General features: G+C 52.3%; 5 protein-coding genes across 5 annotated transcripts; 1 reads left to right on the top strand and 4 right to left on the bottom strand.

The window, feature by feature from the left end:
• Positions 1-326: 326 nt before the first annotated feature.
• On the bottom strand, positions 327-2,027 carry A1O9_03238 (uncharacterized protein; the record flags this gene model as incomplete). The annotated part of the gene is made up of 1 exon (XM_013408806.1): positions 327-2,027. The coding sequence occupies one exon, from the start codon at positions 2,025-2,027 to the stop codon at positions 327-329; it is 1,701 nt and encodes a 566-aa protein (XP_013264260.1).
• A 507-nt stretch (positions 2,028-2,534) lies between these two features.
• A1O9_03237 (uncharacterized protein) lies at positions 2,535-3,449 on the top strand (the record flags this gene model as incomplete). The annotated part of the gene is made up of 1 exon (XM_013408805.1): positions 2,535-3,449. The coding sequence occupies one exon, from the start codon at positions 2,535-2,537 to the stop codon at positions 3,447-3,449; it is 915 nt and encodes a 304-aa protein (XP_013264259.1).
• A 39-nt stretch (positions 3,450-3,488) lies between these two features.
• On the bottom strand, positions 3,489-4,652 carry A1O9_03236 (uncharacterized protein; the record flags this gene model as incomplete). Its single annotated transcript, XM_013408804.1, has 1 exon — positions 3,489-4,652. One exon carries the CDS (start codon positions 4,650-4,652, stop codon positions 3,489-3,491), a length of 1,164 nt encoding a protein of 387 aa, XP_013264258.1.
• Positions 4,653-5,952: 1,300 nt separating this feature from the next.
• Positions 5,953-7,358, bottom strand: A1O9_03235 (uncharacterized protein; the record flags this gene model as incomplete). Its single annotated transcript, XM_013408803.1, has 2 exons — positions 5,953-7,093; positions 7,153-7,358. 2 exons carry the CDS (start codon positions 7,356-7,358, stop codon positions 5,953-5,955), a joined length of 1,347 nt encoding a protein of 448 aa, XP_013264257.1.
• Positions 7,359-11,925: 4,567 nt separating this feature from the next.
• A1O9_03234 (uncharacterized protein) lies at positions 11,926-13,322 on the bottom strand (the record flags this gene model as incomplete). The annotated part of the gene is made up of 2 exons (XM_013408802.1): positions 11,926-12,084; positions 12,180-13,322. 2 exons carry the CDS (start codon positions 13,320-13,322, stop codon positions 11,926-11,928), a joined length of 1,302 nt encoding a protein of 433 aa, XP_013264256.1.
• Positions 13,323-14,233: the final 911 nt, after the last annotated feature.

Raw genomic sequence — 14,233 nt, 5'->3', positions numbered from 1 at the left:
TGGGAAAAATAGAGGACGGAGCCGAAACATGGAGACAGACTGAAAAGAACCGGGACTGACATACGATGTGGCAATTAAGTTCCAGGAACTGCGGGATCTGGATTCGTGTCTCATGGCGTCTTTCTAGGCTCCTTGATTAGTTAGCTTGCGAGCAGACAGTTCATCAGAATCATTGTCATCGTCTTTCTCTTCTTTCTGAGATCGGTTTTGTCGTGTGCATACACGCGTCTCTCGAGTCTCTTTACTCATACATGCTCAATTATTGGCCGCCCAAGCATCTCAGAGTGGGCGGGGCATCAACACAGACCCCTTCACACCGAATCTTTTCACTTGGGAGACTTGTTACCTGCCCGGCTGAATAGTTCGGCAAAGACGCTTTCGTTGATAGGCGACTCGCTGCGTTGACTATTATTCTCCTTGAGGTGAGTGTTCTTCATGGTTCGATTCATTTCTTCCTCAAGCACATCTAAAAGAGAGGATTCCTTGGTGACATCTGATCCATGGTCCGTGGGGGTGGATATTAGGGGGATTTGAGGGCTGTAGGAGATATTTTGAGCCAGTTCGGTGGCCATATGATCGACGCTTTGGAGACTAGCGGTACAACTACTTTCACCCGGTAGCTGCTCTTGAACATTCCGCTGTGTCTTTTGATCGATGGTTTCGTCCACAACACCAGGAGCCGATCGCTTACCGGTCTGCCATTCACGGATCAATCTTGAAACATCAACCTGCCATTTAAGTTCTTCAAGCCTCTGTTCCAAAGACTTCAATATGGCGATCTCTTGCAGTTGCCAAGAGCGAAGGGCAGCACCGCCCTCTTTTGGAGCATTGTTCTCGAATTCGGGCACCTGAACGAGATTGTGAGGCTGTGCGGCTGCTTTGAGACGACTGTCATCGACGAGTACGGTGTTTGTCTGATCCCACCTCTGTCCTGGTCCTGCTGATGCTCGAATGATTGGATCATTCCAGATCTTGTCCAATTTCTTGTAAACCTGAACTTTGGCATTATATTGGTCCTCATCTAGCTCCAATTTATCTCTTGCCCAGATACCCGCCAGCTGAGTCTGTTGTCTGGGATGGAATAACTTTTTGACAATCCCTTGTACATTTGCAGGTCGGGCAGACGAATATACCATGACAACATGATTAGCGAAGAGATATTCAAGTAAACTGGTGACTCCTGGTCGTAACTTAAACGACATTGGGTTCTTCCCGTTTTTGGGTCTGACTAGGAGAGTGCCGTTAAGATCAAGGATGACTAGAAGGTTCTTGGGTGAACTAATTGCCTCTGGCAATCTTCCAGCATCTTTCAAATATTTGGCTGTTGCCAATGGACGTGTCGGAGGTTTGACATTGGGAGGGGTTCGGCTGTAGCTGCGGCGGTCTGCAAACCTCGGGGGAAGCGACGAGGGAATAAGATTTGTTGACGTGCGGAGTGGAACGAAACCTGATTCGATGGACGAAATTGGAGTATTTGCAGAGAGCTGGCGTGGAGTGCTCTGTCCCCCTTGTCGACTGTGTAAAGGGTATCTGTAATTCGGGCTCTGAGGCTCTTGGAGGGCCTGCTGTAGAATTTGTCTTTCGCGAACACCATTCGAAACTCTGTAGGGTTTGTCAACTCGATAATTAGGATATCGAGCGCAATTGTGGACTAACCTCCGAGGTTGATAAGGAGTGAAGGCAGGGGCACGGGCGTTCAAGCCGAGCTGAGCGGAGGTCGGGATGTTTCCATTAGACGAGCCCAGAGGTTGGTAGGGGTTTGATGTGAGCGAAGACTGGAGATTGAGGTCATCGTCCTTGTATGCCCTCCAAGAGTCCACTGTTTCATAGGTGTTAACCCTGTTCTCATACTCATGTTCATGGTAGACATAGAGTTCACCTTGGCAAATTTGCTCTGCTCGGCTGGGGTGCATGGCTCCTGGAACGTTCCCGGAATGTCGCTGTCGCTGCACAGGGGGGCGACCAGGGACAATAGCATTTTTTTGCGATCGATTACGCCGGCCCGGGCCCCGGGCTTCGCTAGACATGATGAGAGGCAGGCAAGAGGATCGAGGGCAAGAACTTGGTGCTATGCAAAAGAGTTGCCACTGAGATATGCTGTTAGCTCGACCAACAAGGACCAAGAGGAACGAAGGTGACAGTAAAGTGAGGCAGACTTTTTGTGACAATCCTGGCTCCAAAGAGATGCTTCGGGCGCGCGTGATGGGCAGGTGAAAGGCAGGTGCCTTCTGCTGCTAGCGCGAGGGTGAAAGGGAGGGCGCTATATGCGGGGAAAGGAAAAACTATGGTCGGTAGGTTGGAAGACACAACCAAATGAAAGAGGCAGTGAAAGTGAAGTTATCGTGTCAGTAAACGTGTTGATATCCGCCTGACCATTGCGGGCGAGAAATACTGCCCAAATAAATCTTCGGGGATCGATCTAGCCTAATCCAGTAAGGCCGATTCTATTTTCGCCGACGTCACTTCTGGACGAAAAAAAAGTCCAGGTGAGGATGAGATCCCTCTTCAGTTAATGTTCCATGAATACCATCGCAATGGCGACAATACCCTCATTTGATCGTCCTGTTCAATTGCGCAATGATTTCACGGATGAAGAAGATGACCTAGAGGGCTTCGAAGGTACTGCATCTGAAGATGACCGTACAGAAGGGGAGTCATCGGAGTCTCGTCATTCCGACTCAGATACACACTCCGGGCCCTCTTCAGGTTCAGAAGAAGCCGACGAGGGACAGCCTTTGAACGAAATAAGTTTTGGTGCACTGGCGAAAGCACAAGAATCTTTTAATCCCAATCCTCGAAAACGAAAGCTGGCCGACACAGCTTCAGAGACTCACGGGAGACAACAAGATGACTTCTTTGACACCCGCAAGAGGTCCAAAGAAGCCCGTGTTCAAGCACCAAAACGCTCATCTAAGCATGCTCCAGCTGTCGAATCAGCCAGAAAGCCAGTGTCGAGGACGCGGGCGGTCTTTGACACCTCCACAGCCTTGAAATTTCGTGATCCTCGCTTTGATCCTACAGTAATGTCTGCGAATAGGGACAGAAATGCCGTTGACCGTGCCAATAAGAACTATTCTTTTCTATCCGCGTACCAGGCTTCTGAGATCCTCGAGATGAAATCTCAGATCAAGAAATCCAAGGACCCTCGAGCCATCGCTCAGTTGAAACGACAAGTCATGTCCATGGAAGCCAATGCCAGAAACGCCGAAAACAGACAGAAAGAAAATGAGATCAGGAGCAAACACAAGCAGCAAGAAAAGGTTGCCCTTAGTGCTGGCCAGAAATCTAAGCCGTACTACTTGAAGGATGCAGAGGTCAGGAAACTTGTCAAAGAGGAGAGGCGACAGAATATGGGCAAGCAGGCTCGCGACAAGTCTGACAAACGAAAAGTTAAAAGAGAAAAGGGCAAAGAAGCGAGGGACATGCCCAGGGCAAGACGAGACAGATAAAGGACGAGGCTACCTAGTTTGAATCCTTCTTGGTACAATTCATCCTTGCAAATCCATATCAACCACCAGCTTCCCACCAACTCCCTTGTGGTAGTCCTCCACCAGCCTGTTCAACTGCTCCAGTGGATATGTCCTGATTTTGGCTCGGACATCGTTCCTGGCCGCGAAATCGACCATGGCCTGCAACTGCCGATTCCTGCCCGTCAAGACGCCTAGCAGCCGAATATGTCGAAAGACCAAGTCACCCGGCTTAAAGCGCCAGCCATCCTTGGGGAAACTAACGGCGACACAAGTCCCGTGATTCTTCAGCACTCCCATTCCGAAATCAAATGCTGCTTGCGACTCCGGTAGAATGAGAACAGAGTCCACGCCCTGCTCACCCTCACGACATGCGGCGGCTTCACCAAAGATCTTACGCTTGACAGCATCCACCGACTCGGTTATGGCATTGACGACCGTGACTCTTCTTCCCTCCTCGCCAAGGTCTGAGATAACCTCTTGCAACATCCCCATCGCTGACGTCGTGTCGACCGCAACGACGTTCCAACCCAACTTGGCCGCAAACTGCACTCCCAGGTGGCCCAAACCACCACCCGCCCCGACGATAGCAACATACTTGCCCTCTACACCCGCACCGCCAGAAGAGCTCTTCACTTCCGCAGCGGCAGTCTCAAGCGCATTCCATATCGTCACACCGGCACACATCAGCGGCGCGACATCGACCGGCCTCAAATCGCCCTGATCTGGCACCCTAGCGACCTGCCTCACATCAGCGAGACACAGCTCCTGAAAGCCACCGTCCTTGGTCAAGCCGAGATTCCCTGCGCGGGGGCACCAGACACCATAGCCGTCCAAATCGCCCCCATTTTCCGTACACTCAGCACACTCCCCACACGGGCGATACGCACGGCCAGGGACGCCGACGAGATCACCGATCTTGACACCGGTGCGAGCCGCGACTTTCTCGGCATCGGGCCCCAGGGCTTCCACCACGCCCGCGAATTCATGCGACCCGATCCGCGGAAGGCCCTGCTGCATCTGACCGGACGCGAACACCGCGTCTGTGTGGCAGTACGATGCGGCCTTCACCCGGATGAGCACATCGTGGCCCTGTGGGGTTTCTGGCACGGGATGCGTCGACGAGAAGGTGTATGGCTGGTTGAAAGCTTCGAGGATTTGGGCCCGCATCGTGCCGGGCGGCATTGGGGGTGGTGTTGGAGGCGAAGGGCGTGTGGTGAGAGTATCTGCGTTATTGCCAGCAGTGGTACCAAGCCGCCGTCGCCCTTCTCCTCTTCCTGGCCGGGGCGCACGACGCAGATATGCAAGATTCACAGAAGGGAGTCCCACTGTCGAAATCGAAGAAGCAGGTGTAGCAGTGGGGAAGCGGAACCGAACCGGGAACCGTACCCGCTGTCCACTACTCAATCTCGATCGCCAGACCAAACAATAGTAGTGCAAGGCCAGCTTTTCCTTCCTCGTTTCTCGTCCTGCTTGAGCGTGTCCCTACAAAGTAGGCTGGGAGAAGTAGACTGGTAGAGAATCCGAGCACTTCCTCGTTCCTAGGAAGCGGGACGGCAGTGCTAGGTAGGAGTTCGTCAATGACTTGCGGAGGAGCCGCTTTTGACTTTTTTGCACGGGTGTCGCAATGTTACCCCAATTCTCTTATAGTATATGGAGGTTGCCCATTCTCTTGCTCCAACATTCTTCGAACCTCGAAGAGTGAGTTGGAGAGAGCCAAGCGGTGCAGCACATGTGACTCCTTCGGGGAATATGTGGAACGACTTCTTGGGTCATGCATGAAGTACTCGGGATGTACTCCGTACTCCGTGCTAAATAAAAAAGACCAAGCAGATGGGGCTTCTCTCGATAACGATAAGAATATAAATGGCCTTCGTGGTTTGAGCTGCCAAGGGTCGACACTTCCGGATGAAGTCACGATGTCGAGCGCGAGGATGGCTTTGTATAGAGTTTTCCCTTCTTGATTCCTACTTACTCCTAGGCAGTGCTCGGTACCTCGTATTCCATAGACAGATATCGCAGTGCTCGAAGACACACCGGGGCCCCCACACGCCACCGGTCGCCTGCATCAATAAATCCAAGCACATCAAATCAAACAAGGGTCCATTGCCCACAAACCCCAGATACCCATCCCCTTTCATTTTTGGCCTCGTCCCGCCTAAATCCCAACGGTCATCAAGTCACTTCTCCCTGTGGTATATTATTACTAGTCCCAGTCCAGCCAGTCCTTTCATTCGTCTTGTCATTAATGTTGTCCCCATGAAAAAACCTTCATCAGGAAATCAAAAGCAAATTGCGGATAGAAGGCTTCAGACATTTCACCGAACCATTGGCCCAGAAGCGTCGAGTCGGAAGCACCCCAATCGTCGGTGATTCACTGTTCAAAGTAAAAAGCTTGTTCGAATAAGTCATTACGCCACGCAGGGCCGCCCCTATCGTTGCTTGGAAGGGAGAGATATAAAGGCACGAAGCCGCCTTCTGCATATCAAGAATGGAACAGGTCCCAGGCTCTCGAACAAAGGGAAAGAAATTCCTCCTTCTTAGCCCGTTGAGTGGCAGGACTATCACGCCCCTCGCCAAAGGGGCCACTGTATCGAATTCGCTCTCGTCCAGAACCCAAAGGAGGGCTGGACCCTTCGTACTCGTTCCGACTTCGTCGTCGGCTGGTGGGAATGCTCCCAGGATGATATTTATTCGGTGTCAAGTTGTCTTTCCGCCCTGGGTGTGGCGAGGGTGGTGTGGGGGGTTGATGTCCACCATAATGGACAATCTTGGGCAGGAGGTCCTCTCGCCCTCCGGTCATTTCATGTACAGCGTCTTCCGCCGACCTATATTCTCTAGATCGATCATACTGTGCGGCCTGATGTTGAGACATGGGATGAGCAGTCTGTGGCGGAAAGCCAGGAGATGGAAGAGGAGGCCCATGTGACTGCGAAGGAGTTGAGTTGGCATGTAAGAATGGAGGTCGGTTGGGTCCCGGGTTCAGCTCGTTCGCAGCGAAAACGTCAGAGATTGGAGGAAGGCGGTTGCTGGTCTGGATAGCAGGCACATGTTGAATTTGGGAATGTTGGGAGAGGTTGGATGGTTGGTTGTTGATCTGCCTCGACGGAGGGGCGGCATCTCTGCCGGTGAAAGTCTGATTCAGAGGTGCAGATTGAACAACCCGCTCGTTGGCAAATCGCTCTGCGGCCGGAGGAACAATTGACAAACCAGGTGGGGGCCGCTTCTTGGAGTTATTGCCGGTGGTCTTTGGTCCATTGGATGATTCTTCTGTGGACTTTCCTGGATCTGAAGGATCGCCGCGAGCAGACTTCAGGAGCCTTGCCTGGATGATAGATCGTTGCTGGTCTCGGACCGAAATGCTCCGCTCTAATTGTTCCCGCATCGCCGGGTCTTGGGTCTGAAAGCCAGGTGAGAGGCAAGCCAAACCAACGTCGTGAAGTACCAAACCACCACCTGCCGTCATGGGAGTTGCCGAGGGGCGGGAGTTGATGCCATTTGCGATTGAGCTGGTGTTCGTGTTCAAGTCCAACTTCTTTGGTCGGTGACGTGTGCTGGGTTGAAGAGAGGGGGAAGCAGGAGGCTCTTTCTTGACGACGATTTTAGGATGTCCCGCACTACCACGACTTTTGAGGATGTTAGTTCAGGTCCAAAAGCATTGGAGTGTATCGAAGGCGTGACTTACGATTTTGGAGATCGTTTGCCATCCGAGGGAGTTCGCTCGTTGGGATTAAACCCATTGGTAGGCTCTGAAGGCATCTGTCTCTCGTTGGATCGCTCTCTGGCTAATGTGGAGGTTGAGGGTGCCAGAGGAGGATAGCTCCTAGGACTCGGGTTCCGGTCAAGCGCTGGCAATGAGGCGAGGACTGGAGGTGCTACAGCAGTAGACATGGCGGATTTCCAGGTCGCGGGGTTATGAAAAAGGTTGGCAACTGGCGCAGCGGGAGGCAAGCCGAACTCACAGTCCAGCTTCTTCCCTCGAGCGTTACGAGTCTTGACTCTTGAAAGGTCGAGGTAGATGTTAAGGACGAGGACGAGATTGAAATCAGACGCAGACAGCTAAACGAATGGGCTCGCGGAAGGCGAAGCGCGAGGAAGAGGACAGCGATTTGATGTAGGTTCCAGTGCCGGCTCAGGTAGCGAGTGACAGTGGTAGCAAGGATGGTAAAAAGACGATTCGAGGCAAGCGGGAAAGAATATCTGCAAAGAGCAGAATGGGACGAGCAAGCAACGAGCGGCTAGGTCGTGTTGAATAAACCGGCCCTGTAGATTGGTGGGAATGGGGGAAGGAGGTGGGTGATGGAGACAAGACAAGACAAGAAAAGAGATCTGAGGAGGCAGGAGAAATGTTCGAGGAGATGCCAGGCTGGTGGTGTGTGTCAGCTCGGGTGGAGGGTCGCTGGTGGGTGGGCGTGGGCGCAGGAGTGAGAGTGGGAGTGGGAGTGGGAGAAGTACGAGTAGAGGTAGAGGGAGTGAGTGGCTGCGAGCCTGCGACGGGCAGAAACGAAGGCGAGCAAGGTCAAGACTCCAGAGTCAAGAGTCAAGACAGAATCCGATTCAGACTCAGACAAACCCTCTTTAGAGCGTTCACGTCGCCCCTCCCGGAAGCACCAAACTGTCAGGCAGGAGATCGGGTCGTGGGAGCCCCAGCCGAGTGGGCGGCGGGCGACACAGCGACTCCTAGGCACTCCAAGGCAGGCCCCAAGCTTCGGCAATGGGTAGCAGGTAGGGGTGTGTCAGTGCCCATTAACCGGTTTGTGGTTTAGCCCCCGTCATGCCTGGGCAAGCTAAAGTTTCGCGTTCCCAGCTTAAGTCTTCAGCCTGAGGCGCGTGGAACGGAACATGCTAGCAGCCTATGAGTAGCACTAACTTCTTAGGAGTAGTGGGCACGGGACTCAGGAGCCAGGAGCAGGCAGGACGGAGTGGGAGGTGCAGCCTACGAGTAAGGATGATTGTTTTTCCCTGCTAGCGAACAAGTGGTTCGATCTGCCTAAGAGAGTCAAAGTCACCCCCGGTCCCAGTCGCCGCTGCAGTCCCCAGTCACCCACCGTCAACCCCCAAGTCCAAACTAGTAGTCGCAATGGACGAGTACTGTGTACAGGTAGTATGCGTAGCCAACCAGCACGGGCTTTTCCTGGCATTCCATTCCCGAATTGCCCACGTTTCGAACATCGTTAGTGAGTTCAATAGTTGGTTAGTCAGGCCGGGAACCACGCGTGCGTGCGGCAAGTTCAACTCACCTGCCACAGTGCACGAGTCGGAAGATAGCGAACCACCTCCCTAGGTAGCAGTAGCTGCAACTACGAATGCCTGCACACTGGAGCCATTTATCGATCATCCATCTCTTGATTGTTGCGGCCAAGCAACGACATACGGAGTAGTCGTGGTAGCGAATGGCAATGCGGCCCTTGGGGAAACCCAAAACGCTTCAGCCCATGCATCATGATGCTGACTCTGCCTCCTGCATTCTCTTGGGCTGCTGACCCGTTCCTACGAATACCTGTGCGGCAGTAGGCGTTTCATCTCCAGAAGGCTGCCTCTGCCTTCGTTTGATCTATGAGCATTGAGCACCCGTCCTAGCCAGAAGCCAAATTGGTTGGCCTATTTCTGCTCTTGTTTGGTTCTTGGCGCGCACCCTTCTCTACGAGGACGGAGTACCTCCTACCTGCCCAGGGAGATACGAAATGATAATCTTATTCTATTATAGTACCCAGACCCGGACCCGGACCAGGACCCGGACCAGGGCTAGGACTAGGGGTCAATGACAACCCTTCTCAGAGAGCAGAGGAAAGTGCAGCAATACTCGTACATGGCTGAGAGCGCCTAGCAGTGAAGCATTTTCGGATTGACGCGGGAATATTCAGCCTCTTACCAACGGCCTGTCATTCCCTTTGCAGCGCTTTGGGGGCATCTTGGTGCCCCTCGGCCCATCAATGGCAGCTAGCGTGAAGACGTGCAGGTGGCAGACTCAGCAAAAATGTCTGGATACGCACAGTCAGACAACAAAGGAGCTGTCATTGGACGGCAGGGAGTGAATGTCCCAGATTCCATGGACGGTGGAAGCGAGGTACCTCAAGGCTGCATCTTGGACTTGCCTTGATAGGCGATGCGCCCGCTGCCTCCCTGAGGTCTAAATCCCTGAGTCCCTGTTGCCCCTGTGCTTGCCTGCACTCTTTTCTGCTTCCTTTCCTTCGCTCCGAATCCTGTTGTCGCTAAAACACCACCCACCTACGATCACCCCTTGACTCGTGGGAGCAATCAACGTACAAAGGACGCTGCCGAGTACTGAGTAATGTCCTGCAGGAGCAAGTCCTAGTCTCTCGTTCAATTGCAGCACGATGCTGATCATGCATTGATGGTTTTTGCTGAAACATGCTAGTCACCGAGCGTGTTGACTTACAGTCCACAGTTGGATTCTGTGAGAAGGCAGGATCCTCATCCAACTGAAGAACGCACGATAAACGCGGATTGACACATTGATCGTCATCTGAAACACAACCAGAATCCGTTATTAAAAAAAAAAACCTGGGCTCCGTAGCTACCGCACCCTCTACGGAGGCCTTCGTACGTCTGCACGAGCAAGGGCCCGTACCCGGTAGATCCTGTATCAGCCGACAAACAATCTTCTCGCCTCTGGAAGACTGGAATTCAATCCGGATGCGGACTCGTACTTGTAGATCTAGCACCCGAATTGAGACAGGCTCCTTGGAATGATCGGTCTCACATCTCGCTAGTTTCAGCTAAAGGGCACCAATCGTCATCCAGATGCCCACGAGGCAGCCCAGGTGTGGTGTACACATGGTCAAATCGAGTGGCGTCTTGAAACGCCCGGACATGGGCTCCACGTCGTTTAGCGTGTCGACATCCACTCTGCTCCAAGAGGACCGAGTTGTCCTGGGTCTCATCCCAGCCAGCTTGCCATTCAGACGTGCAACAAATTGTTAGGCGTACGCGCTTGAGAATGCCGCGTGGTCTGGCACAAGACCAGCTCCGAAAATCACTCCTTAATCTTTATGCACGTTGAATAACACAGATGACGGGAAAAGATCCTTTGGCGCAATTCACTCACTGAGTGACTGGACTCCCTCGGTACACGCGAGTTTGCTGACGCCATCTTTGGCCTTCCACCCTTGGGTGCCTGGGGCCACTCGAACTCCCAAGGCACGTGCAGTACTCCATACCTCGTACGAGTGCATACGGGGTAGCCCTCGGTAAAATCATGTGTAACCAAATCCCATCCCTGACAGCTTGCGAATTTCAGAGATGTACACTTTTGTCAACTTCTCTTTGTTGTTCCAGCGAATTGTTCTGTCAAACACCCCCAAGAACTCTCCACCTCCAGTTCACCGTTGTTTTGCAGCAGTTTCAGGAAACCCATTGCCACCGAGGTCATGTCGCAATGGTTGTTAGGGCAAGAGCATCTGGGGGAACTAGCACTTGCGCCATCGACCCTGTTCTTTAAGACGAGTTCTCAAGCCTCATATGACTCAGTACACATCAACCAGTGGCAGTTTCATGTGCCTTGCCATTTCCTTTCTCGTGACACGCAGAAATCAAGCCACTGTTTTCAGCCATATGGGGCTTCGTGCACAATCATTGAGATCTCATCGCACGATGGGCTCTGATGATAAAACTCCCGAGGAAGGAGGTCCACAGGTCAGTCCTGTCTCTGTCGCTGTTTCCCCCTGGTCTGCAGTGCAATGACAGTCACTCCTTCCCGTGTATTATTTCATTATCACTTGGCGATCTTGACCGACTTGGTGAGAGGTGCTGGGTGACAGTCATGGTACGGCGCTGCCTGCCAGATACCTCTCGCGTGTGACTCAACGGCAAAAAGGCTCTATCGATCAATGTCGCCACTCAGTTATTCGTTTGCTTAAGCTCTGGTTTGTTTTGCCCTTACAGCCCACAAGGGATTTTGCTATGTCCGCATTTGTTGATGGCTTTGGGTTTCTCGCTCTTACGAGCGATTGCGTGCTCTGAGCCATTCAACTCGAATTTCCCAACTCTTGAGAGCCGCAGGACTTCTGCTTTAGCTCTCTGTAGTCCAAGAACGACATTGCAATTCAGCAGTCAGTCCCCGCGTTTCAAAGACCATGGAGCAGACAGGAACAACTCATGACTGTGGAAGCTGTGAGCCTTTCTCTTACGCGTTTTCGATGTCCATGATCAAGTTTCCATTTCTGATGGGCAATCAACTATCTCGCACGCCGAATATTACGAAATTTAGGGCGCCGAACATGAACAGCTCAAGCTTGTGGGTGCTTCATTTCGTCTAGTGAATAGACCTATCCAGAATTTGATCAATCGCTGACTTCATGGCCGTTGGATTTGATGACAGCCAGCAGCGCTGTCTGCTCGTACTATCAAGTGGCCAACATTGACGAGGGTCCCTTCTCTGATCTGAACGTGCACCTCCATAACATCGCGATCGTGCCCTCTTTACCGCGGACGCCTCTCATGGTGCGTACCTAAATCCCTCAACACCCTCCAGTGCAGGTCGCTTACCCTCGTCCGCCAAACGATTCTGTCGTTTCAAGTACATGCTGAATGAACATGTTGTTATCGAGTATAACATTTGCATGCCAATCGTTGCCCACATCCCGGGAAGATATTGCTACAGATGAGGTCAGTATCCGCTTACCACATGGTCTTAAGAAGATTCGAGGTAACGATGATCTGAGGAATTCGTCCAGAGGGTGAAGTACGTACCGGGGCATCTTGACTCCTGAAGATGGTACTGCCCGTAATTCCACCCGCTGCACCTACACTGATCATCGCTGCAGCAACAACACCTTTCTTTCTCACATCGGCAGTCTGGCTCTGTCCGTAAGCCAATGTGCCAGGAACATTTGCCTGCGTGCCGAAAATGGCAAGGTATAGGCCGAAGTATCGGACCCCAGGAGGTTTGGTGTATAAAATGATGAGAAGACCAACAATGCCGGTGATCGATTGAGCGCAGAGAATAGGCCAACGAATACGGTACTTGTCACTCACCCACGCCATCAAGAGGGACATGATGATCGCAAAGACGTATGGCGGAGACGCAAGGATTTGCGAGAGCGCGTACGAGAAACCCAGCCCCTGTCGTAGAATGATGGGCTTGAAATACGCCAGCGAGTACACAGAGGATGCCGACACAAAGTACTGAAGGCTATAGATGATCAATTTCCAGTCGAGCAACATCTTCATGCTCTCCTTGAGTGTTGGGTGCACGTATTCTCGCGCTTTCTTGTCGACCACAAGTCGTGCACTCGCGATATGCTTTTGGCGGTCGTTCAGCCATTTAGCCTTCTCGGGGAATTCGACCAGAAACCATGGCGACACCATTCCTGCCACCACTGTCACGATCCCCTCAATGATGAAGATCCACCTCCATCCCTGAGCGTAGACGCCATTTCCGACACGGATTAGCGACAAGACGTAGGCGAAAATGGGTCCAAACCCGGATGCCAGCAAGGAGGCCATGTAAAAAAGTGACACGCGGCGAGCCGTCTCGAACTGTCTGTACCAGGAACCAATAATGAAGATAGCACCAGGAAAGAGGCCGGCTTCGAAAATTCCCAACAACACTCTGCAAACCGTGAGGCCTACCCAGTTGTGGACAAATCCCATGCCTAGAACGCAGCAACCCCACGATATAATTAGGAAGCTCAGCCACCATCGTGCTCCCAGCCTTCTGATGACCAGGTTGCTAGGGATCTCAAACAGTGCATAACCAATGAAGAAGACTAGAAGCGAAATAGAATACCGGGCTCCCACCGTGAGTTCCAGATCGGTAGACATGCCAGCAATATAGGCAGCGCTGATGTTGGTTCGGTCAAGGAGACTCAATCCAAACACCACGCAGAGCATGGGAAACACTCTCCAGTCTAGCTTTTTGCTACCACAGAGTGTTGGTCAATAATCCTTTCTGGGTCAAGACATAGCAACCTACACAAGGTTCTCCTCCTCCTCTTCTGTCCAATCCTGACCTGTTTCCCTTGGAGTACTTTCCTCATCTCTGTTCGAAGACGATACTGACAAGGCTGGGTCAGTCTTCTCAACGTGGGCCGAGTCATAAGGCTTCTCGGCCATGTCCGACTTCTTGTCAATTGCTGACATCTCAAGACACTCTAGAGTATGCGAGTATCAGAAACCCAAAGTCCCCCAGACCCAGGTAGTTTACGAGATCGAGATGATCGACTCGAGACGGAGGTTCATTGGCACATTTTTATACGTAGGACTTTCCGAGAAGACCTCGGTATCAGACCACAAAAGGCCCATCTTCTCCTCCTTTCCTTCGGTTCAACATAATCGGCCCCAGGTAAATCCACATCTATCGATCCTCCACATTTACGGGGCAGTTGCAGGTCTGAATGTGGATATAAAACTCCAGGATGGCAGTGTCAAGACAAGCCAAGGCTGTCGCCTGCCGTGGGGAATCCTCAGCGATAGAGACTTGTTCGGCGGCAACGCAAAGGCTGTAGTTTTCATTGGCTCTCGTGATAACACCAAGACTGAACAAGACTGCCAACTCCTGGGCACATGCAAAACGAGAAGCTGGAGGAGCCCTCGATGCGCGGCAGTTCTCTCGAGTTATGTCTCAACTGCCAAACTCCTGACTCGAACACTTCTGAGTAGCATCTACGTACATATATACCCGTCGGTTTGTGGCTCGTGGTAAGAGTCAGCCCCTTTGAATCGGCCACGTTGCGAAAAATGATCCTACCAGACTCAGTGGCCACCGCCGAATACGCTCCGATGTGCCTGCTCGTGAAGAGCAC

The sequence above is a fragment of the Exophiala aquamarina genome, assembly GCF_000709125.1.
Source record: "Exophiala aquamarina CBS 119918 chromosome Unknown aczIA-supercont1.2, whole genome shotgun sequence".
NCBI lineage: Eukaryota > Fungi > Ascomycota > Eurotiomycetes > Chaetothyriales > Herpotrichiellaceae > Exophiala > Exophiala aquamarina.
The sequence above is the reverse complement of the archived record's forward strand: the minus strand, read 5'-3'. Positions and strand labels throughout refer to the sequence as shown.